Here is a 22,503-nt window from a genome sequence, read left to right as displayed (position 1 = left end):
CCAGACCCCTGGGTGGGGATCCAAGTACGGAGTCTCTTACGCCACTGGGGTGGTAAGCTGCCATTCGACCCGATCTACACTTGGCCGAAGGAATCTACCAAAAAGAAATAATCAAACCAGCAAAATAAATAAATAAATAAATAAAAAGATATAAAACGAAAAATAGAATCAAATAAAATAAAATATGGCCGGGGATGTCACAAAAATAATACCCTAATTCTACTAGAAAAGAAAATCAAATTATTTTCCAACACCCTCCCCCTCCCTCTCCACCACCCCAATTGTCGCCCTACTGCATGTCCTGAGCAAAGCTGCAGTCGGTATTTTCTTTTTCTTTTTCTTTTTCTTTTTTTTTATTTATTTTTCCTTTCCCCTCTATATTTGATTTTATTTTCTATTCTTATTTATTATTTTATTAATATATTATAATTCATTTTTTTTTTTTAGCTCCTGTTTCGGCTTCCTGATACTCTTCAAGGATCATCCATGACGGCGGATTCGCCCACCTGGCCCATGAGTCCAGGACATCGAGATTCCAAATCGGGCAGGGTTCGATGGGGGTGCTGCGATTGCTGGGATGTGGAGAGAATGAATGGTTCTTTTGTTCAGATGCAATCTCGATCAGTCATTCTATCTTGCAGACTTAAAAAGTCCTGACGCTGTTCCCACTCCTTTCTTTGATAATATAAAGCCCTCTCACATCATCTACATCCATCCTCTTCCTTTCTACTTCAACTCTGCAACCAACAACTGCAACCACCCACCCCTGATCCTCACTCGTTCTTCTTCCACAATCAGGGTTCGAGTCCTCCCCGTCTACTTCAACCGTTCGTGTCACCATCCCGTTTACTTCACCCTCCCCGGCCCAACAAAGAACCGCCTTGCTGTCGTTCCGTCCTTCGTTCCCTGCGTGTGCCAGACACGGTTACCAGCAGCTTCCTGCAGCCCATCGGTATCTGGGAGCATCGTTCGTTGCTCTTCCGTGGGTTATTGTCCCTCTCCTCTACCATCGGTAAGTAGTGAGACCTGGACCGGCATTCCCTCCGTGGAGGGGCATTGGTGGACCGGGAATCTACAAGGACGATTCTTGATATCACTACCATCCCATGCCAATTCCATCCCGCACCAGCCCGGAGTTTGCTTCTATGCCGGATTCCTTCGCAGGGTGTCTTTCTGCACCCGCCCACCACAGTTCAAACCGGTAGCTGACAGTCAATCGTTGGTGTTCAGCCAGAATTAGCAGATCTGGAGCGTTGCAGCTCAAACGACTGGCACCGGTGAACATCGTCAGAGGACACTCCTCCCGCAAGAACCTGTGGCCGTACCAGCCCATTTCTTGCTCGACATCGGACTACAAATTGCCGACCCGTCCCATCGCACAGACACATCTATGCTCTACGCCAACCACCGATCTACCATTTGATCAACGTACCGCCTAGACCTATTGTCGACCTTCCATTATCTCGTCACTCTGCTCCACCCCACATTTGCCAAGTCTACAGCATCATGGTTGTTAGTGCTTCTGTCTCCGCGACGGGGGCTGTGAAGAGGCCTTCCTCCGCGCTTCAAGATGACTGCGCCGGTTGGGAATCTGCTCCCGTAAGTGATGGCGATGGCTTGCAATCAACGGCGACTGACAAAGCTGGGTAGCCTATGGCCATGCAAATGCGCACATCATTCAACCTCCCCTTCACTCACTATGCTTTGATTTATATGGACAACATGGGCAAGCTCAAGGTCTCGGAGTCGGCTTCTATTCGTGACCAACACGACACTCTCTTTACTCCTGATGTGCGGGAAAAGTTCCTGGAGATTCTTGGGCCTAAGATCGGGTACCACAAGCCACTCATTCGCAGTATGTGGTCAAATACTGGCCTTCCAGGGGAGTGTATATTAACCGTCTTCTATAGGACCCTCTGGTGTCGGTGCTTATCCCTACGGTTATGGACACCCTGAAGACTTCTCCCGCCAGGTTAAGAGACGCAAGGCGTCCATTCAAGATCCTGCACTTGACATGCACTTTTCCAGCCAGTACTCTGACTCGGTCGAAGAGTTCCCTCAGTACCCGTCGACCAACATGGTCGGCCTTGAGATCGGAGACACCGAGAAGGTTCTCGAGTACTATGAGAATGCTCTCAAGCACTTTCAACAACTGAACTGCCGCCAGATCGCCAAGGCTTTTATCAAGTTTATCGAACCGCGCAAGCAAGTGAAGCACCCGTACAACGGCGGTAAGCCCCGTGCTGGAGCGGCCTCGGGTGAGAAGGGAGACCCGGAAAAGACCAAGCCAGAGTGGTGGCCCGCTGGCGTCGTCCATAAGGAGCCGGACCACCTTCGCAAAGAACGTAAGGCAGCTCTCCCGTTATGGTTGACACAACAGCTGACGTCCACAGAACGCATTCGCCTCCTGATCCACATTGTTCGCAAGCTCGGAAAATTTGGCATCACCCCTGATAAGCTGCAGGAAGTTGCCTACGACTCCAAGAGACAGCTCAGACCCACGACCAAGATCGAGGTCCTGGATGAGATCTTCAAGGTGCGACGGATGGAGGAGAGATACGAAAGAGGTGAAATTGGTAAGTAACGCTATACCAATGCAATCTTCGAACCGCCGCTCATACATCAGCAGACGCGACCACAATGGTATACGTTGTGAACCGGGACGCCAACCAGAAGGGAGACAAGGACTCCGACTCTGTCAGCGAGCCCGAACAAAAAGCTGACGCCGAGGAAGTGGATGAAGTGGACGAGGGCTTCCTGACCCCTGCATCATCCGCCCAACACACTCAGACTTCTTTTGCATCTGTTGACATGAGCATGGGTGCTAGCCGCCCAATGCACATCAGTGGTGACAGAGACCAGCTTTTCCCATTGCCTGAATCTTTAAGCTTCGAAGAGCAACCCAGAACTGAACGCACATACTACCCTGCCACGTCCGACTACTCGGATGATTATGGCCACAGTCTGCTGAAAACTCCTGTGACTTCGACGATGGTCAGCCCAAGTGACCAAACTGGCTCCTTCGAATACCTGCCTCCGGCCCCGTTCACAGCCTCAACGACAGCGGAACAGATGAGTGGCCAGCGTCCCGCAGCGATGCCAATGCAGCACTCCATCAGCCACTACGACTCTTGGACGCCGACCTTCCGCCAAAACGTCTTCCACCCGATGGAGTACGGCACGGCACCAAACCAAACTCTCCCCCAACCTGCCGTGTCCTATCCGATGTCGATGCCACCTGCCTCTCATCCGGATATGCCTCACGGTCTTCCGGACCCCATGGACCACAAGCCTGCGGTCTTTCGCCCAGGGCCCATGATGGTTCCCCACCACACTGCGACCGCCTAGAGGCTGTTGCAGTCCATCTCTCCGACTACCTCAAAGTTCTCTTACGAACGACACGCATGATTTGTACGAATGATCAATAGACCTTACCGCTTGCGACAGTCCGACCGTTAGGATTTGATTGCCCTGTGGATTCGCATTTGCTCCATCTTCGTTTCTGCGATTTATATTTCTGGCCTATATATATTCCGCCATTTATCTTTTTTTGTTCGATGTGCTCTTAATGTTATGTTTGCGACGGATGCTCGGGAAGGATCACGGCGCGACTGTCTTGTGATTTTAGTTGGATAGACTTTTGAAAGCAAAGGCGCTTGAGGTGAACCGGTGGAGGTTATGCAAGTGCCGTGTATTGGGGAAGCGATTGATGTTGAGTTCTTTGCAGCGGGCGTATCCTGGATGGCTGTGTTGATCTTTTCGTGTGGCCTTTGTTGTTCAAAAAGCAATGCGTGAATGTGATTTGCATTAGTCTCACACTGACTTTGTAAACCGAAGTACTATTACCTACTAGAGCCTCTGACCTCTCACATCTTAGGGTTGGTCCCTTGCACCCCAGATCTCGGACATCTCGCAGTCTGCGCCATCCGGATGAAATACGAGGTTTCTTTGTGGGGCCGGCCAAGGAATCCCATGGTTATTCATTGGTTTTACGGTCTTATCATCAGCCACGAAGGGAGATCAAAGTCAGGCGACTGTACGGTAGTGACCATTACCTCCCACCATCGACAGACCAAAGAAGACCAATGTCGGGTATTGTGGCGACACCACTCACGTTTCTCGGTCAAATATGGCAGTCATTGAGCCCACAGAGGAACAGTGACAGTAACGGACTGCCACTTCCCCCAGAGATCGTGAGACACATCTTGTCTTATGTGAACTGTCCTTCGACGGACCTTCCGCACAGTGACCTCAAGGCATGCCGTCTCACATGCAAGCAATTCGCCGCCATCGGGGTATCCTTCTTGGTCGAGGACCTCTACTTTTTCGCAAACCCTCGTCAGCTGCGTCTAGTGGAGCTGGTGTCCAAACACCCCGTCCACGCGTTGAATGTCAGACGCCTGGTCTATGACGGGAGTCCCTATCGACCGGACTCCCCGGACTGGGAAGAGATTGACGACCCAAGGTTCGTCAACGGCCATGTCAAGGAGTGTCTCCTGTGCTCGCCGTGCCTCCAAGCGACCTTCCTGGGGAACCTTGACAGGTCCCAGAGGGAGCATGACGGCAAGTGTCAAGGCTACCACATGAGGAAGCATATGAGCTTCTACTACCTATGGTATAGAAAGCAATGGGAGATCCCGATGGCACGCTTTGACTACGACACACTGGTCAGCGCGTTGCCTCGATTCCCAGGGCTGCGCCATATTGTTTATAAAGCGAGCTGTCCCCGACGCTGGATGAAGCCACATGCGATCATTGACCCTCCGCCGCTCACATGTTCCTTACGAGAAGCGGGGTATGAGCCGTCTAACCATCACGATCTCATGAATCTTCTGGAGGCGATAGCAGATTCTGGTGTTGCAGTCGATAGCCTGGATATTATTGTTGACATTCACTTCTTGCACACCTTGGCCCAAGCCTCAGAAAAACTCGACAAGATCCAGTCAGCGTTTATTACCCTTCGATCACTGAGACTGCTCTTTATTACACCGGATTCAGGCGATGCTATCCCTGGCTATTTGGAAAATGGTATCATGGGGAAACTCCTCAGTGCGGCAAAGAGCCTTACAACCCTAAAACTGTCATATGGTGCAAAGACGTCGACTAAATCCCAACCAGATATTGCTTATCGTCTGGGGCTGCCTTTAGAAGCCTACATTGGGAGCATCAGCTCTTTGCCATCCGATCGCGGACTAGAGTCTAATTTTCCACGCCTGAAAACGCTCCTCCTCGGGAGACTGTCCACAACCGAACGAGAGTTGGCCTCCTTTCTATCAACACACCCAACATTGCAAACGATAGAGTTCGACGGTGTTGTATTAGCACAGGGACAATGGGCAAATATAGGGATATCCGCTGCTCTTCTGCCAAATTGGCATACGTTAAAATGCCGCCACCTGAGACAGGATGACCCTGTTGAGGAGGCCAGTGTGGAATGGTTCAGTATGGCCGAGTCTATACCAGGGGTAGATCCTAGCACTATTTTCCCTGCCAACCACCCTTATCTAGTGGTCGCCAGAAGACCTATCTCTGAACATAGTGGCGATAAGCAGTGGCAATGACTTGAAATCACCAAATTGTCATCTAATGATTAATATGATAAATGTACAATCCATATACACGTTTAGTAGAAGTTCCATCTTGCTGTGGTTGTTCTGCAGAAGAGATCCGCTCTTGGGAGGTGGAAAGCCTGGGGTTAGACGCGCGGCTGGCGCTTACATACTCATCATACCCGCCCACTGATGCAGTTCCACCAACTGAGCTTCGCGACGGACAAAGACAACTCCAGTCATTGTCTTCTGTTATTCACCATATCGCGGGGTGAATCACGATCGACCAACATATCATCTTCACCCTTTGCAGTTATACAACTCCCCAACGGTCGCCCCCTTTCGCGAACCCATCACCGATCGCGTCGTCCTCGTCGGAGAATTCCCCGTCGGAATCTTGTCGACGCGGGACAAATCCATTCACCCAGCGACTGTTCCCATCTCGATCCCGGATTTGCGATTCGATTCATCTCATTGCCCTCGTACGAACTCTCAGGCATCTGCGATCCACGCCCAAAGGTACTGCGCCGCCCTCGTTCGTTATTCCGTATCGACATGTCTCCGTGATGGATCCCACTTTACCTCCTTCCCTCGTCCGCCTATCCTTCGCAGTCGTCCCGTCGTTATGAGGACGTCAGTCTCTAGAAAATACTTGAAGCTAACTATTTCGCCACGCTTTGCCAACGATTTCCGGTGGACAGTGCATATAGTATCATCCAGTCGATCTACACCTCCATCTCGCGATACAACCTCGCCTACGATCCCGAACCGAACACGCATCTAGAAAGCAAACGAAAAAAATAGATCCTGCTGACAGGAGGCTCGGGGGCGTTTCTGGCGAGAAAGACGGCTCTGTCCACGGTCCACCCTGCTGCGCACGACAAGATGGCGGGCGCTCCAAGAGCAGCTTCCCCGTTTACCCAGAAAGATGGCGGGTTCGGGTCAGCAGGACGTGGACGTGGTAACGGATCATCCGCGCGCGGCAAGCCCTACCAGGCCGGAGTTCCCGGTGCGTCGCGCGAGTTCAAACCCCGTGGACGCGGACGAGGGTCAACAGAACCGAGAGGTGGTCGTGGTCGTGGGCGAGGCGCCGGCGCCGGGCCTGGGCACAACACCTGGCGCAAGCCTGAAACAGCCACAGCGACCTCCATTGAGACTAGCGGATCGACTATTGCCTCGCCTTTCGCGCCGTTGAAGCAGAACAAGCCCGCGTCCTCTGCCTTTGGTCAACCTTCGCAGCCACAGCCGTTTGCTTCGGGATTTGGGAAAGCGTCCCCTGCGCCATCCGCCGTGCACTCAACTTTCGATGGGACTATGGTAGATGCGAATAGGGATCCTCGAAAACGGTCCGCGCGGAGGGGACCGGTGATGACTATCAACGGCACTGGCGAGGTGCCCGTCGAAGATCTCTCGGTCTTGAACAGCTACAATGAGCGATATGAGCAGGTTAGAGTTTTCCCTTGTCCGAGGACCTCCCCGTACTGATTGAATGATAGCTGAAAGTCGATCGCGCGAGAGAACGAGAAAGAGCTATCAAAGCAGGACAGATGGCAGACCCCAATCAGCCAACCAATTTGAACCAAGCGATTACGCCAGTCGGTACATGCACGAGCATGTGCCCGGAGTTCGAACGGGTTGAGCGCATTGTACAGAAGATGGTCGACAAGAGTGAGAAGGTATGCTCCTGCGTTTTCCCCATCATGACGTGGGTAATGCTCAAATTGTCTGCAGTACCTCCACCCTTCCACAGGCTCCTTACAAAATATGGAGACGAAAATGCTCAAGCGCTTCCGGAGATCAGCCGCTGGGTATGACGAGCAACTGCCATCGGATATTCGAACGCCGAAGACCCTTCTTCAGTCTATGAATTACCTAATTCGACATGTTCTGGGCGGAACCGAGCCTCTAGGGATTATCCACAAGTTCGTGTGGGATCGGACTCGATCAATTCGTAACGACTTTTCAGTCCAACAACTTACGCAAGAAGATGATGTTCGAATAGCGGTTACTTGTCTTGAGAGAATTGCCCGGTTCCATATCGTGTCTCTGCACCTACTGTCCAGCCCGGCAAACGAGGAGCCATTTGACCGCCATCAGGAGCGCGAACAACTGAACAATACCATGTTGTCCCTGATGTATTACTACGACGATAACCGGGACCGCATTAAATTTCCGAACGAAGACGAATTCCGCGCGTATTACATTGTCTTCTCGATCCACGACCAGCGACCAGACCTGGAGGCTCGTGTCCAGAAATGGCCCGCAGAACTGCGGAACTCACCGCAGGTCCAGCTCGCGCTGGAGCTACTTGCTGCTGCTGGAAATACCTGGGAATACCAAGGCACCCTCGATGCGAAAAGACCGAATGCTATCGCCCAAGGTTTCTACGCCCGGTTTTTCAGCTTGATCGACTCGCCCGCCGTGTCGTACTTGCTAGCTTGTGTTGCGGAGATCTATTTCAACCATTTACGGCAAACTGCTATACGGTCTATTTGGAAGGCATACTGCCGTGCCCCTGCATCGCAGCAGCATAAGAATGAAGAATGGACCGTCGATGAACTCACAACGGTGCTATACTTTGATGACAACAGCCAAACGATCCAATTCTGCGAAGAGCAAGATCTAACCTTTGCCGAAAACGCAAATGGTGAACTCTACCTCAACTGGGGAAACCGGCCTGTTGACTCCATCGGTACGTGTAATTCGAAGCGACATCCTCGATTTTCTCACTACACCAACTTTAACTGACATCCTGAACACCAGCCTTTCAACCGTCGTCGGATCACTCGTTCTCGGAGAAGTACGTCGAGTCAAAACGTGGGGGAAGATCAATGGTTGCAATCATCCTTGGTTTAAGCATCAAAGAAGCAGCGAACCTGGGGATGATTGATATCTCCCTCCTTTCCGAACGCATTTCGGCAATACCATCTAATGTCGAGAGCACCATGGAAGATGACGCTCTGTTCGTGAGTGATGAGGATAATGAGACTCCTGCCCCAATCACACAACAAAACATCATCACTCAGGATGGACCTTCTCCTGGCCTTTTCAATCCGTTTGGTGCGCCGCCACCAGCACCCAGTGGCGAAGGAACGGCATCCGCGGCAAGCATTTTCTCTCAGACGACAAGCACATTCCAACAGCCTGCGACGTCACAGCCATTTTCGACATTGTTTTCTTCTACAACTACTTCTGCTGGAAACCCAGCTACACATGCCCCCTCCCCGAACCCGTTCGCCTCCTTGTTTTCTTCGTCCAAGGAGGCTCCGGTGACATCCCACCAGCCGTCTCCTTTCCCTTCTGCCCCATCTCATCAACAACCTGCGTCTATATTTGGTACCCCAGTATTCGGGGCACCGTCTCAGACAGAAACGAAAGAACCCAAACAAACTCCTGCGCCACCACCTGCGGCCCCATTCTCCAACATTTCGAATGTTTTCAAGCCTGCGACAACATCTGTATCTCCTCCATTCGCTACAACAACTACCTCGCCATTTTCTCAGGCAACCCAAATGCCTGCGCCACCGGTCGATAAACCGGCAGCAAGTATCTTTGATTCGACCAAAACGCCTGCTTTTGGATCTTCGAGCTCGATTTTCAGTATTTCTGGCTCGGCTACTGCATCGTCGCCGGAGCCTCAGCCAGACCAGAAGCCCGCACAGGAGACATCCTCTCAGCCTTTTACCTTCCCGTCGATCGCTCCAAAGGCAGATGGTATGGTTCCTTCCCAAGCTTACACCTGCAAGATCTGACAATATTTTCAACAGCAATTGCGGCAAATCAAGAAAAGCCGCTGTTTCCCTCGCAGCCAACGACTGGGAAGCTGGGCGCTGTTTTCGCGCAACAGGCAGCGGATGCATCCCACGCAAAAGTGAGCCCTCCGGGCGATCAACCATCTCCAGGTTCAGATAAGCTGGCGCCAACTAAGCAAGCTCAGCTGGCGAATGGCACTATGCCGGAAAGCGAAGGCACTGCGCCACAATTGTCTACGACAACGACCGATGAGGGAGTTTCCGAGTCTGGCAAGCCCGCGGAAGCGGAAACCGCCCAAGAGGCTCCATTAGCAATCGAGTCGGCCCCTGAAGAACCTCCAGCCCGTATGTCATACACTTTCATTTCCGATGTAGCAGACGCTGACACAATTTTTAGCCCCCGAAGAACGTGCTGGTCATGTTTCGTGGATAGAATCTTTGAAAGCGGCAGCAGAAAACCGACGACGGACGTCTTCTGTCAGTCGGAAACGTGGCCTAGACGATCAAGGACCAGAGGCTCCCATCGAAAGTGGTGCAAAGCCTGCGAAAGTATCAAAGCCAGAGGCGTCTGTTGCGCGGAAGAAAAAGTCTATGGCTTTGTCGTCTATCAAGCCTCTTCCGAAATTGCCCATTCTAGAGCAGGTTGAGTCTCTTACGGCCAAAAAGCCAGCAGAGAAACCCGAACCACCGAAGCCAAGCCAAGTGGACGAAGACGAAATTCTACTGTCAGCAGCCCGCATTGCTGCTGAGTCACTGAGAAGCGGCCCCAGGCTTATGGACAGCTGGACTACACCCCCGGACACACGTCGATCGTCTTTCAGCCCTCGGGGTAGTTTTGGATCCCCCATGGCCTTTTCACGAAGCCAATCCCCGCATTCTTCATCTGTGCATGGATATGATCTCGCTCTTGCACCCGACACCGATCTTGGCCTGGGCCGGACATTGTCTCGAACCGAACAAAGACTGCGACTTACTGGAGGCAAAGGTCTGGCTTATAAACCGCTAGACTTTACACCAAAGAAGTTCCGAAAGTCGAAATAAAGGAATATTGTGCCATTCTGTGTTTATACTTGTGTTTTGACTGTTCCTGAGGTTGGGTCAGGATTTCCTGATAGAGCCAGGATTTTGTACATCGTGTTTGTAACTGGGCATATTGTTGCATCAAGCGGCGTCTATTGGGTTGGTCCTGCATTTTGTGAGATTGTTTGGACAGGTTGGCACAGTGCATGGTTGGAAGCGTCTGACATAACACTTTGAATTTAGCGAGCAATTCGTACATGCTATGTTGAATAACAAATTTATACAAGCTTAAGCTGATTAGTATGTAGATGTTTTCGACACTTCAATACGCGAAAACATGCAATGCAAGTAGATGGCAAATCACATGACTCCGGCCGGGCTCACCAATCACCACATGGACACTTCACCTCCATCACAGATCCAATCATCCAACAACCGCCTGCCGGCACTATAGAAACGCATCAGATCAGACATCACCACAGTAGTCAGTCATTATTGCTCCCCTCAGGACACGCAATCCCATCAATGTTGGGATTACCGCATTCCGTCTCCCGTCCAGGTGCTTGATCCGTCTGCCATTCGCAGTATCCATTCGAGCACCGATCTCGGTCACAAGACCTGGACACATCCTTGCACACGCATTCCTCTCATCCATCCAGTAACACAACAAAGACGGAGCATGAGAATCGCAACGCTGCAATTTGCCCCGAAACTGGGCGATGTCGAAGGCAACATCAGAAGGGCCAATGACCTGCTCCAGGACGGCCAAGGAGCAACCCCTGCTTCGGGGCTTGATACCCTGAAGCCCGATATTTTGGTACTGCCCGAGCTTGCATTGACAGGTGCATGGCCCCATCCTTGAACTCTCCGATTCATCTACCGGCTGCTTGATATACTGACATCTCACCAGGCTACAACTTCCCCTCGCGCGAGGCTATTGCCCCGTACCTCGAGCCAGCCGGACAGGGGCCGTCCGCCGCCTGGGCGCGACAGACAGCCAAGAAGTACGGCTGCAAGGTGTGCGTGGGGTACCCCGAGATCGAGGCGGCGAGCGCGGGGCGTGACCAAGCGTCCAACCCGGGGACGTGCTACAACTCGCTGCTTGTGGTCGACGAGCGGGGCGAGGTCATCCTGAACTACCGGAAGACCTTCCTGTATTACACGGACGAGACGTGGGCGGCGGAAGGCGACGCGGCGCGCGGCTTCCATGAGCTCACGTTTGGGCCATCGCCCAGCGGCGGCGGCGGCAAAGCGGTGGCCACCTCGTTTGGCATCTGCATGGACATCAACCCGTACCGGTTCGAGGCGCCGTTCACGGCGTGGGAGTTTGCGCACCGCGTGCTGGACTCGAAGACGGAGCTGGTGGTGCTGTCGATGGCGTGGTTGACGCTGCTCAGTCGCGAGGAGATGGCGCATCTGAAGGATCGGCCGGACATGGATACGTTCAACTACTGGATTCAGCGGTTTCTGCCGCTGGTGAGGAAGCGGATGCAGCATGGTGTGGCTGTGGATGGGGCAGAGGGGAAGCAGATTATCATTGTGTTTGCGAATCGAGCTGGGGAGGAGGAGGGGGCGGAGGGGGCCAGTCCGGCGCGGTACGCAGGCACGAGTACGATTCTTGCGATTCGACAGCGGCCGGCGCCTCACTCTCAGTCTGGCTCTCGCGCGGCTGGGGCCGTGTCTGATGGAGAGGGTGGGGAGGAAGGTTCTGCGAGCGAGGCCGCAGATGCGTCGGCGTTTGATGTGAAGATCCTGTGTTGGGACATGATGGGCGCTGGGAGCGAGGGGATTTGTTTTGCTGATACTACGGCGGATCCCCGGATGGTGTTTGGGTTGGTGAAGGCAGGAACTTGATGGAGAGGATGTGTGGCTCGTTACGGGGCCGCAAGTGGTATTGCGGTCGTGATAGTACTATAGTCCATCCATACTCTATCATCACCCCTGCGGCCACAATCATGTGAACCCCGGAGTCATACCGAAGGTTGCATCGCAGCCCATGTGACAGGGTCGGATCGTGCATACTTGAATCTAGACTTAACCAACGCCGTCTCCCTGTGGACATCCTCGCTGAAGACTCTGATGCTACGGAAGGGACGCTACGGGGAGAGAAGCCGAAACCCAAACGCGGATCAGCCCGCCGCGGACGCAGCGCATGACCAAGGGATCCACCGCCCATCCCGATGTTTGATGCATATCATCAACGGACGGTGCAGGACGCAACCCCGGTCGACGCATTGCAACTGCCGATCGTACACTGCAGAGACGCCACCGTCGCTCAGATGAGACGCGAATGGGCGATCTCTGGGGCATGGCATGGATGCGAGAAATGGCGTAGTGGTCGATGACGGTGAAGGTGACACTGGGTCAGATGAAGGCGCGCTGCTGCGACCATCCCTCATGGATCATGGTGGGGGGATAAAAGGCTAGGCTAGCTCTAATAAGAAAGATAGAGGTATACATTCTGTAGGGAGTAGGGAGATTCCATCTGCTGAGTCTGCCAATAAGCGGAGTTTTGGGGAGGCGTGACAGGAGTTATTGCACCCAGTATGGAGATTCATCTTCACGACCATCTGGAGGAGAAGCTGGTGACCAGATTTGAGTCTGGACGATCACCGTACTCTGTAGAGTAGCCAGGTGGGATATGGATTCTGCACCAAGTTGATATGGACCGTGCTCCCCGATGAATCTAGCAGGGTCGGGCCGGCCGGGGAGCGAATCCGCCACTATTATTCTTGTTGTCTGCAGTGGCTGCACAGAGTATATGGAGTAGAAGGTGATTGCCGAAAAGGGATGGGCTGCTGAGGTAAGACGCACGTGATGAGGAGGTGAACCCCTCCTTTGGGCTCGGGCCAATCAGACGGGCGAAAGCGATAACGAAGGAGGGGGAACGAAAGAGGGGGGCACGGGACCGCAGCACATGACGGCGCGAGCGACGATGAAGGAGGGTGAGAACAGAAGAGGGGGAAGGTGTTCTGGCGATAAGAATCAGATCGAGGTCTCTTCGTGGTGGCCGTCGCATACTGGAGGTACAAGCTACTACCCAAACGGGTCGGGACACCAGCACGATCAGGTGACACAAACTGCGCCATCGGTGTCTGTGGACAGCCGCAGCACACCCAGCCCAATAAGAGGCGGTAGGCCGTCACCACGTGAGCCGAGCGGACTCTCTCTCTACTCAACTCGCGATTCTACTCTCTCCAATGTATCCCTTCTTTCCGGCTTAAAATCCGCCGCTTCTTTTTACTCGTCCTCAAATCCGGCCGGTCCGCTCGCGCTGAATTGGCCGTTACGTTCCTGCTCGCTTCTTCCGCGGTGAAGTCTCGGTTTCTGGTCTCGTCGATTGTCTTGGGTCTTGTTGATGCCCGTGGCAGGTGACTTGCTGTCAGGTGATGATAGAGAGCCCATCCATCCCAAGGTACGCTTGCTGCTCTTTCCATCTCCCCTCGTCAAGCTTCATCCCCCATATCGTCGGGATGGCCTCGCATCGCGCTTGGAGTCCCACCATGTGCTTTTCTCCCTCTCTATCCCGCCCGTCCTGACCCGGTCGGGCGATTTTCCCTTCGCCACTGTCGCTCCTGATGCTGTTGCTGCGACTGGTTCCGTCCGTCACCAGCGCCCTATGACGCGTGTCTGATGCGGACCTGTCTTGGTCAATTTGACATGCACCCCTTGATTGCCTGATGGTCTCTCAAGGGGTGTTTCTCATCTATCAGAGACATTCCCTGGACGAAGGTGTCGTCTGTGGACACGATGATGTTGTTGGTGCTGCTGATGCGGAACTGCGGCGCGTTAGCCTAACGCGTCTCCAATCCACTATTGGCCCATCTCGCTCACCATCTCTCTTTGTTCATAATGCGCCGATCTGTGATGAATAAGATCAGTCTGCGCCTTCACCTCGATAATCTCCATCGGATCTGATCTGGCTTTTCGCCAGGGATTCGGTGGTGATTGTCGAATGCCTCGGTCCTTCATTCACTAGACAACTTCATCCATTCAATGCAACCGCCACTAACAACGCATCAGACCAACAGATCATTACTTTCGATAGAAACTCTCTAGTGTTCCGAGTCATTGTCTCATGTAAGCCGCGCAGCTTCTACCCTGTTCCTACTCGCCGACTAACCCCAGTTCTCGCTGCAGCTGTTCAAAACCCACCTTCATCATGTCTGACCCGTCTTTGGGCGCCTCGGACGGCAACGTCACGAACAAGCGCAAGCGCGAGAGCACTGACAGTACTGGCGGCGATGTTCAGCGTCTGAACCGCTCTTCAAATGGCAGCAACGGCAGCATTCCTGGTCCCGACTCTCAACCCAACTTTACCCACAGCTCCCTTGGCTCCTATGATCCCCACGGACTCCCGGGCTCCACCGAGCTCAACATTGATCAGCAAATTCTCCAACATGTTGGCCCGCAGAATGGCATCTCAGATGAGAATGCCTTGACTGCAAAGGCCGCGCTGGCCGCCCATACTCCCCAAAACAAATACCCTGGCCCCCCAGAATCGGCTTTCGACAACAATCTGGCGCATGGGTTGACCTTTGGCGATGACATGGGCCAGCCCATGGGAAGCACGCATAGCCACAACTCCACGGCAGCGGCAGTTTACGCTGCGCGCGAGGCGCAGAGTATGAACCAGAAGCCTTCAGTGGGCTCACCTGAGTGGCACCAGATTCGCAAGAACAATCACAAAGAAGGTAATGAGCTCAGCCAGGTTGTCATCTGAGCCTCTGCTAACGCATCCATAGTGGAACGTCGACGTCGCGAGGCAATCAACGAAGGTATCAACCAGATTGCTCGCTTGGTGCCGAACTGCGACAAGAACAAGGGCGCCATTCTGCAGCGCGCAATCGAGTATATCTGTCAGCTACACGAGGAGAAGAAGGCCATGAGCGACCGGTGGGAGCAGAACAACATGACCACGACCCATGCGATCAACGAAATCAGCTCTCAAAACTCCAAGCTCAAGGCCGAGGTCAACCGTCGGGGCGATATCGCGTTGAAATGGCTACAACGGTGTCGCGACGCGGGACTGGAGTTCGACGACTACGACGAGTCGAAGGAGCTGGAGCCCCTCGAGGTGGACCAAAGTCAGGTCTAATGGGGTCATCTTCCACCTTGTGTAAGGTGTGGTCTTCTTTTCTGCCCTCTGCAGTATATTCCTGTTTACCTTATCTACGCGTGCTACGAATCTTTATTATCCTACTGGAACCTCCAACTACCGCTATCGATATCCCTCGATTTTCCGGCCCTTCTCTCCCTGGACAGATCCTTGTTTGTTTGTGATGCCACGGTGTTTATCATATTTTCTGTCGACTGTCATTCTTATCGATGGGTTGGTCTTGAAAACCCTGAAGGCGCGTCTTTGTTGGGAGATGGGTTGGCGACGTGTGCCTTGGTGCTTTAATCTTGTCTTGTTTTCAGCCTGGGGTCGGATTACTTGTTGCCGCATGTTCTTGTCTGCTTTCACCCTACTTTGATTCTTTCTGTACGCTATCTTTATGGATGGATCGGCGAAACTATGGCTGGGAGTGATTAATATGGACGTTTCTGGAGCCTGCGTGACTGCGGCTCTTATTGAATGCAAGTTACTTATCAACTACTCTATCAACTTCTCGAATTTCAGTAGAGTGTCAAGGGACGGTGCGCATGCATGGACTCGAAGTGTTCAATATGTACATAGAATGAAACAAAGCAAACGGATAGACCCGAAAGCAACAGCCACGATAGTAACTCAACCCAATCCACACTCCCTCATTTTACGTCGGAACCGAGGACCATATTAAAAGTTCGTGGAAGCGGTAGTCGACGATCCAGACGAACAACCCACATTGTTCACGCGCACCGTCTTACCCGACTGGCCCGTGATCCTCACATCGACAGTGTCAGTACCGAACCCACTATCGTTCTCAAAGTAGTTGTAGAACGAGCGGGTAGTAGCATGCCAGGTACTTCCCCCGTCGGTGCTGACCTCGAGGGCGGTGACAGGCTCATTGGAGTTGACGACCTGCATGGAGAACCAGTACGCCGAGGTTCCCTCCTTGTTCTTCAGGACGAGGGGCGTGTCGATGTCGCACGAGACGAAGGACCAGTCAATGCTGATGATGCCCTCGGAGAGAGCGGCGAGCTCGCTAAAGCCGTTCTGGAAGAGGTCGAGATGGGTTGCTTCGCACTCGGGGCATTGGTCGACGATCTGTGCTGTGTTAGTGTGGTGGTTAGGGGAAGGACAGGGGTGTACGCACCATGGCTTTGATGGAGTTTCCGCTCGGGCCCGTTACCTGGACACAGGCACCGCACTGGGCCGCGTCGTTCCATTGCGCGCCGGAGTAGGCGGTGCCGAAGAGGCCCGAGGGGAGAGTGTAGCCCGTGAACGAGCAAGTTCCGCCGGAGACGTTGCCGCCGTAAAAGGTTGCTTCGCCGGAGTACGTTTCGCTCTTGGACGTACTGGAGCTGGACGAAGATGCCGAGGTAGAGGCGCTCGGAGCTGCTGCTGTGGTCGTAGGCTGCTGCGCTTGGCTCGTGGAGACGACAACAGCAGCGGTTGTGGGCTGGGGGGCGACAGTTGTGGTTGACTCCGCGGGAACGATGACCTTTTGATGAACAGTGGCTGAAGTCGAGGTTGACGATGAGGGTGGGAGTCCAACCGACACGCTCGTTTCAATGGCATCAACGGGGGACTCCGTGGGAGCAACATTCGCACCAGTCGTGGGCGTTTCCATCGGCACCGAGACAGAGGTCAGAGTTGATTCAGGGATGGCTGTGACAGTCTCCGTGACGGTGGATGTAGCTTGGATAGTGGTGGTCGGTTCAACCGATGGGGTAGGCTCCAGGGTGATGGTCTTATAGTAAACACTCATTGTGTACCCTGGAGGACATTGCGCGTTGTCTTCACGGGGAAATAGAGGGCTCGCTGAAACCGAAGCGGCGCCCAGGGCAGCAATGCCAAAGGAAGCAAGACGTTGGTATTTCATCTTGAAAGCGTTCAAGTAGACAATGAAGTAAGTAGGGAGTTTCTAGGAAACCTGATCAACAGCTGAGGATCAGAGTGCTATAGATGCTAAGACGTGTATAGACGAACGCGAATGAGAGGACGTGCAACCAGCGCAGCTTTCTGTTTCAAAAGAATGGACGTCTAGATTCAAGATCCAGAACAAACGAACCTGCTGTACCAGACAGGACTGCAAAGGAGAGACAAGCGACAACAAGAAGGGAGCAGGAAAGAAACGGAGGAAGAGCGAGCCGTATTTGACTCTCGACCACGGAGTCTTGCTGACCACAGGCTGTTCCAGGCCGCAATCAAACGAAATGAGCCTGTCCGGAGACCGTAATCTGAGGGCGCCACATCAATAATGACTCGAGAGCACGGATTGGAAGTGGCATCCACCGGTTTGGGCGCTATTGCTCGGACGCGAAATGAGATCTTAATCTGAAACGCCGGTCGTGGATCAAGACAATGACCTGCGGAAAATTGACCCAACAGAGCTCCGCTCCAGCAGGCACAAACACAGAAAATGGAGCTGTCTTCTCAATCCCAAGTCTTAGCATTCCTTTTAACGTTGGGAAATTAAACTACAAGCGGTGGGCCCACACTGCTCGAACACTTCGGCGAGAGCACTGAGTCTGATCGTAAAGTCGTGAATTGGTATCGAAACCTCGACGTACACGCTGAGAAACTTGTCTTGGTTCGAGGCGGACTGATACAGCTTTCTGAGTTGTCCATTGAATACATGAACCAGGCAAGCTGGCTCCGCGGCGGCTTGAAGGAACACGTTGAGGCCATGATCGTGTCATGTCAACCTTGTTGCACTAAGTGGGCACTAGTAATCTTGGAACTCCGGGAGTTTGTAGACCATCCGGGGATATTTGGCGTGATGAGCGACCTCGCTTGCCTCAAACACAAGCAGTAAAAGTCCAACGAAAGAGATTGGGAATTTGGATTGAAATTGCAACACCTAAAGGCACATTAAACACCGTTACCGAGAATCCCACATGATCTCGTTCAGCCTCAGCAGCGCGTCTGCGCTTGCTTTCTTCGCAGTCATAAAATCTTCCCGGTTCTCGTCTCCTCTCGGGCCATGGAGGATATCCGAGAAGCAGAGGTCGATGAGCACCTTGAGCTCATCGTAGGTGAACGGTTCGCCGTTTCCTGCGGCCAATGCCTTTTCGCCTTGCTCGGCGAACGATTCCTTTTCCTCCTTTGCGTAATCCAAGGCCTTCTCAGCACCTTCCATGAACCAGTCGAGGAACTTGGCGCTGCGAGGAAGAGCCACCGTTTCCTGATGCTCCTCACGCCCCCGCCTGGGCTGACGATCATCGTTGGCAGTCTCGGTGGTTGGATCAATGATGATGTTCTTCAGATTTTGCTGGAGAACAAGCACGTCCAGCTGAAGCCGCAAAGCACCGTTTTCGTTCATTGCACCAATGTGGCGAGTAGTAGAAACGAATGTCTGATCGATAAATCTCGCGAGGCCCGATTTGATGAACCACCGCTCACTGGGTCCCAAGTACGTGGACATGTTCGTGTCGAAGGCGATCAAGTCATTGTTCAACTCAAGAACAGTGGGCGACGCTGCTGTTGGTTGGTTCAGAAGGATATGCCACCGATTGGTATTTGACGGCGACGGCGTCGCCGGCTCTGCGTGGCTGATATTTTGAGGGTTGGGGCCGGACATTGTCCGGGTGAGCATGTGGATGACGCCACATCTGATATCTATGTGCAAAGCAAAGAGGGCCGCAGTTGCAAGATCCCGCAGTGACTGGAGCGTAGTGTCAAAAACGGTGGCGGTCTCTTGGTTAAGCGGGAGGTAGACCGGCTGGTTAATACTATCGCGCTTTGGCTTCATTGCTCCAATTAAGGTCCATCTGCGGTTTGGTCGACTTTCAGATTGTGACTGCCGAGTCTCTGGACTGGGTTGCGTTATTTGCCGGAGTTTGGAGAGATGGCTTGCAAGCCATTGCTAACCCAGCATCAGCTATGCTCTATTAAGAATGCCCGGACTAAAAACTCACCATGCTGTTGTAAAGAAGTGACAGAGAGACAACAGTTTTGGGGTCTGATATGATGTCATACGGCTCCAAAGGCACTTTGGTTGTTTGTTGAAGGAGGAGATCAGTTTCCTAGACGAAGATTAGACTGTGTTCATGAAACTGGGTAACCAACGAATAGGCAGATACCTTGTCTATGAGCTTCTGCTTGTTGCTAGTATCATTTGTCCACAACTCGTTGACCACATCGCGGATATCACCAGATTCGGCATATTGCGCTGCGGCTCTGAGCCGCACAGTATTATTATCACGAGCCGAAACCTTTGTCACCATGGCTGGAAGGACATATTAGTCTAGCTGTAGAATAGAGCGTGCTTTGCTTCGTACCTCTGTACCAGCCACAACACTTGTCATAGTATGTCATGATTTGAGTGATGAGGAGTTGCGAAAAGGCTTGGTCAGGAGGGATGCTAGACAGCATCTTACTGAACTCGCGGACGATAGACATGAATTTGACAGTTCCCTGGAATCCGTGTTAGACAAACTCTCGCCGTCAAAAGACGAGTTTTTACCTTGAAAATCGGGCGAGGAGCCACGGTTGACCACTGGGGATCCTGCATGAAAGCATCGGCGGCGATGAAACTGAGAGTACACAAGTCCGTGACAGTTTCGTCCAGTTGAGGGAGGAACACATTGACAAGGAAGTCATCCAAGAATGTCGTCAAGGAGCTCATTGCGATGTCCGAATCCACGGGAACGATCTCTTTTAAACGTTGGATGAAGGACAGGGAGGGAGGCAGAAGCAGACTCATGTTGAACACGCTAGGTTCAATAAGAATCTTATGCCCCGTTCCAGCCTGTCGTGAAGAAGGCATGTCACTGGCGGCAGATTTCTGCCTTGTCTTCGACACTAAACCAGGGACGGATGACCGAAGGATCTCATCCAACTCGTCTTGCTCGGCCTTCATCTCTGTAGACCCATCGGCTTCAGACAATTTGAACATTTTCTGCCAACTGTTAGTAACTGGTTGATTGCCCGGTATTGTTTTTGAAAGATACCTTGTTCTTATCTCTGAGGCCGGCGTATAGCATGCGCTTATTATCAGCATCCTCGCCTGGACGCAAGGACGATTCTCCATCCGTTGCCAGATAGTCGTGCATCAGGCTACGGATCTGCAGAAGGAAAGCCATCAGCAAAAGATGTCACGACGAACGTGAGGGTACGCTTTGCACTTACCTCGCTTTGATAGAGCTTCCAAAGCTCCTTAAATCCGCCCGCAAGTGCGCTGCTTTTAGGGATCGCTTCGCGTTCAACTATTCCAGAGATCACATCATGAACGACACGATGGCCTTCAGCAATAGCTTCAAACTTGGCATACAATGTCCACAAGAATTCCATAAGGACATGGCCGCGCTCTTCAATGATCTCTGTGGGGAGCGCGGATTTGCTATCCTGCGACGAAAAGCCACGAGTCAGGTTCGGGTAGCGTGCATCAATTTCCGCGTTCGTCTTGTCAACCACTGTGAAAAGCTCGACTGGAAGCCGTTGTTCAATTCGGTCCACCGCGATGTCCAGATGACCCATTTTGTTCAGGGACTCAATCAATAACTGGATGTAGTGAAATGTATCTGCCTCTGGATTCCGAGAAGCGTCTTCCACCATTGGAGTTGAAGCGTCCAGCTTTGCAAGAAAAGCATGTACGGGCCTCTCCCAGGTATTGATGCCGACCCAGTTAGTAGGGTTGCCGTTATTGCTTTCTCCCTCTGGCGTCGGTGGTTTCCATCTACCAGAGCAGTAAGGAGATTTGAGGTACAAGTGATCATGCAGCTCCTCCACCAAAATGTCCGTCAAAGATGATTCTTGGTTCGCGAAATAGGCACGAATGTCTGCGAGGGCGCCGATGTTGTCCAGTTCGGATCGCCGCAGAAGGCGGAACGCATCGTGGAGTACTTCGACCGCTGCAAGAAACCGCTTATCCGATATCCGGGACTCCAGCTTCTCGGGGAGTGATTGTATCTCTTCAATCTGGCTGAATAATTGAATGATGTCGTCGTAGTTCTGCGACGATGTTGCCAGTCCTTTTAACTCAGGCTTAGTCGAGAGAAGTCCGGATTTCGCTCCCTCTAACGCGTTCTTGAGAGCGCGTACACGACCCTGAGAGCTTTGTATACTACTCTGTATTTTGTGGTATGTACCGATAGAGCTGTTGAATCCCTGGTGATGTTCTACCGATATCACATCAGCACTAACCCACGCCAGTTATAGTCCATGAGTACCCACCGTTGACAACGGATTTCAGAGTCTTTTGTATTCGATCGCGCATGAGTAGAAAATCTGGCTCGCGTTCTGCTTTGCCTAATGTACTTGTGTCCATCAATTGCAAGGCCACTTGGACCGGCACACAGTCGTCGGAGGCAACAAAATCCCAATCGCGCTGGACGGATTGCAAAACCTCTGTTGAGAATATCACAGACGGTTAGCACACTACTCAACGATATGGGTCGCAATTCCAAGATATGGACAAAAATGATACGCGTGGACAGCACTGACCTTCGACAGCCTGGGGTCCTACCGCACCGCTCCTGGCGACATGGGGGACTTCTCTTCCGACTTTCGGGCGCCAACCAGCTGGACTCTTCAGGGGCTCTACCATCGCGAGAGCTCGGCAGCCTGCCTTCCGACTCGCCATCGCGAGTCCGTGACCGTGAGGACGAGTAGCCGCGATCCTGGTCCCATCTGTCGCGCGGTCTCTCCGGCGAGCGGGATGCTGCTAAAGCAGGTTGCTGGGACTCTTCCGGGTAAAAACCACCGTAGCCACCCGGGCGACGCTCTCGTCCTCCTCCACCACCACCGCCACTGCCATAGTTATTCACCCCGAGGTTATTGTTGCCGGTGTAACTCCCATCGGTGCCGCCATACCGGCTGGAGTCGGAGTATCCGTATCCGTTGGCGTAGCCGGCTCTGCCACTCATACCAAATCGCTTACTCTCAATCTAGACCGAACCAGATCGGGTATGTGTACTGGACGTTATGTGGTATGCAAGGCGACGGAAAGCTCGTGTTGTCTTGAAGTCGTAGCGTTCCGGCTTTGGAGTTGTGTGATCATTCAGGAGGGAAAGTTGGCATAGTTTCGTCGATGCGACAGGATGCGTGTTGCGATTTAGAGGTTCCCTGTATACGACGAGAGTTCTTTGGGATG

General features: G+C 52.7%; 7 protein-coding genes across 7 annotated transcripts; 5 read left to right on the top strand and 2 right to left on the bottom strand.

The window, feature by feature from the left end:
• Positions 1–1,506: 1,506 nt before the first annotated feature.
• ATEG_08328 (uncharacterized protein) lies at positions 1,507–3,348 on the top strand (the record flags this gene model as incomplete). Its single annotated transcript, XM_001216949.1, has 5 exons — positions 1,507–1,599; positions 1,651–1,855; positions 1,911–2,345; positions 2,394–2,576; positions 2,630–3,348. The coding sequence occupies 5 exons, from the start codon at positions 1,507–1,509 to the stop codon at positions 3,346–3,348; spliced, it is 1,635 nt and encodes a 544-aa protein (XP_001216949.1).
• A 737-nt stretch (positions 3,349–4,085) lies between these two features.
• ATEG_08327 (F-box protein) lies at positions 4,086–5,561 on the top strand (the record flags this gene model as incomplete). The annotated part of the gene is made up of 2 exons (XM_001216948.1): positions 4,086–4,465; positions 4,622–5,561. 2 exons carry the CDS (start codon positions 4,086–4,088, stop codon positions 5,559–5,561), a joined length of 1,320 nt encoding a protein of 439 aa, XP_001216948.1.
• Positions 5,562–6,434: 873 nt separating this feature from the next.
• Positions 6,435–10,342, top strand: ATEG_08326 (putative leucine permease transcriptional regulator (SAC3); the record flags this gene model as incomplete). Its single annotated transcript, XM_001216947.1, has 6 exons — positions 6,435–6,995; positions 7,046–7,225; positions 7,281–8,241; positions 8,313–9,263; positions 9,317–9,646; positions 9,699–10,342. The coding sequence occupies 6 exons, from the start codon at positions 6,435–6,437 to the stop codon at positions 10,340–10,342; spliced, it is 3,627 nt and encodes a 1,208-aa protein (XP_001216947.1).
• Positions 10,343–11,000: 658 nt separating this feature from the next.
• Positions 11,001–12,175, top strand: ATEG_08325 (putative protein N-terminal asparagine amidohydrolase; the record flags this gene model as incomplete). Its single annotated transcript, XM_001216946.1, has 2 exons — positions 11,001–11,163; positions 11,232–12,175. The coding sequence occupies 2 exons, from the start codon at positions 11,001–11,003 to the stop codon at positions 12,173–12,175; spliced, it is 1,107 nt and encodes a 368-aa protein (XP_001216946.1).
• A 2,773-nt stretch (positions 12,176–14,948) lies between these two features.
• ATEG_08324 (putative HLH DNA binding protein (Penr2)) lies at positions 14,949–15,419 on the top strand (the record flags this gene model as incomplete). The annotated part of the gene is made up of 2 exons (XM_001216945.1): positions 14,949–15,015; positions 15,046–15,419. The coding sequence occupies 2 exons, from the start codon at positions 14,949–14,951 to the stop codon at positions 15,417–15,419; spliced, it is 441 nt and encodes a 146-aa protein (XP_001216945.1).
• Positions 15,420–16,100: 681 nt separating this feature from the next.
• ATEG_08323 (putative extracellular cellulase CelA/allergen Asp F7-like) lies at positions 16,101–17,175 on the bottom strand (the record flags this gene model as incomplete). The annotated part of the gene is made up of 2 exons (XM_001216944.1): positions 16,101–16,511; positions 16,561–17,175. The coding sequence occupies 2 exons, from the start codon at positions 17,173–17,175 to the stop codon at positions 16,101–16,103; spliced, it is 1,026 nt and encodes a 341-aa protein (XP_001216944.1).
• Positions 17,176–18,291: 1,116 nt separating this feature from the next.
• On the bottom strand, positions 18,292–22,276 carry ATEG_08322 (exocyst subunit SEC8; the record flags this gene model as incomplete). Its single annotated transcript, XM_001216943.1, has 9 exons — positions 18,292–19,275; positions 19,328–19,435; positions 19,493–19,638; positions 19,691–19,826; positions 19,876–20,310; positions 20,363–20,476; positions 20,541–21,529; positions 21,585–21,758; positions 21,877–22,276. The coding sequence occupies 9 exons, from the start codon at positions 22,274–22,276 to the stop codon at positions 18,292–18,294; spliced, it is 3,486 nt and encodes a 1,161-aa protein (XP_001216943.1).
• Between the last annotated feature and the right edge of the window lie 227 nt (positions 22,277–22,503).

Source organism: Aspergillus terreus, genomic scaffold, assembly GCF_000149615.1.
Source record: "Aspergillus terreus NIH2624 scaffold_12 genomic scaffold, whole genome shotgun sequence".
Classification (NCBI taxonomy): domain Eukaryota; kingdom Fungi; phylum Ascomycota; class Eurotiomycetes; order Eurotiales; family Aspergillaceae; genus Aspergillus; species Aspergillus terreus.
This window is presented reverse-complemented; position numbering and strand designations above follow the sequence as displayed.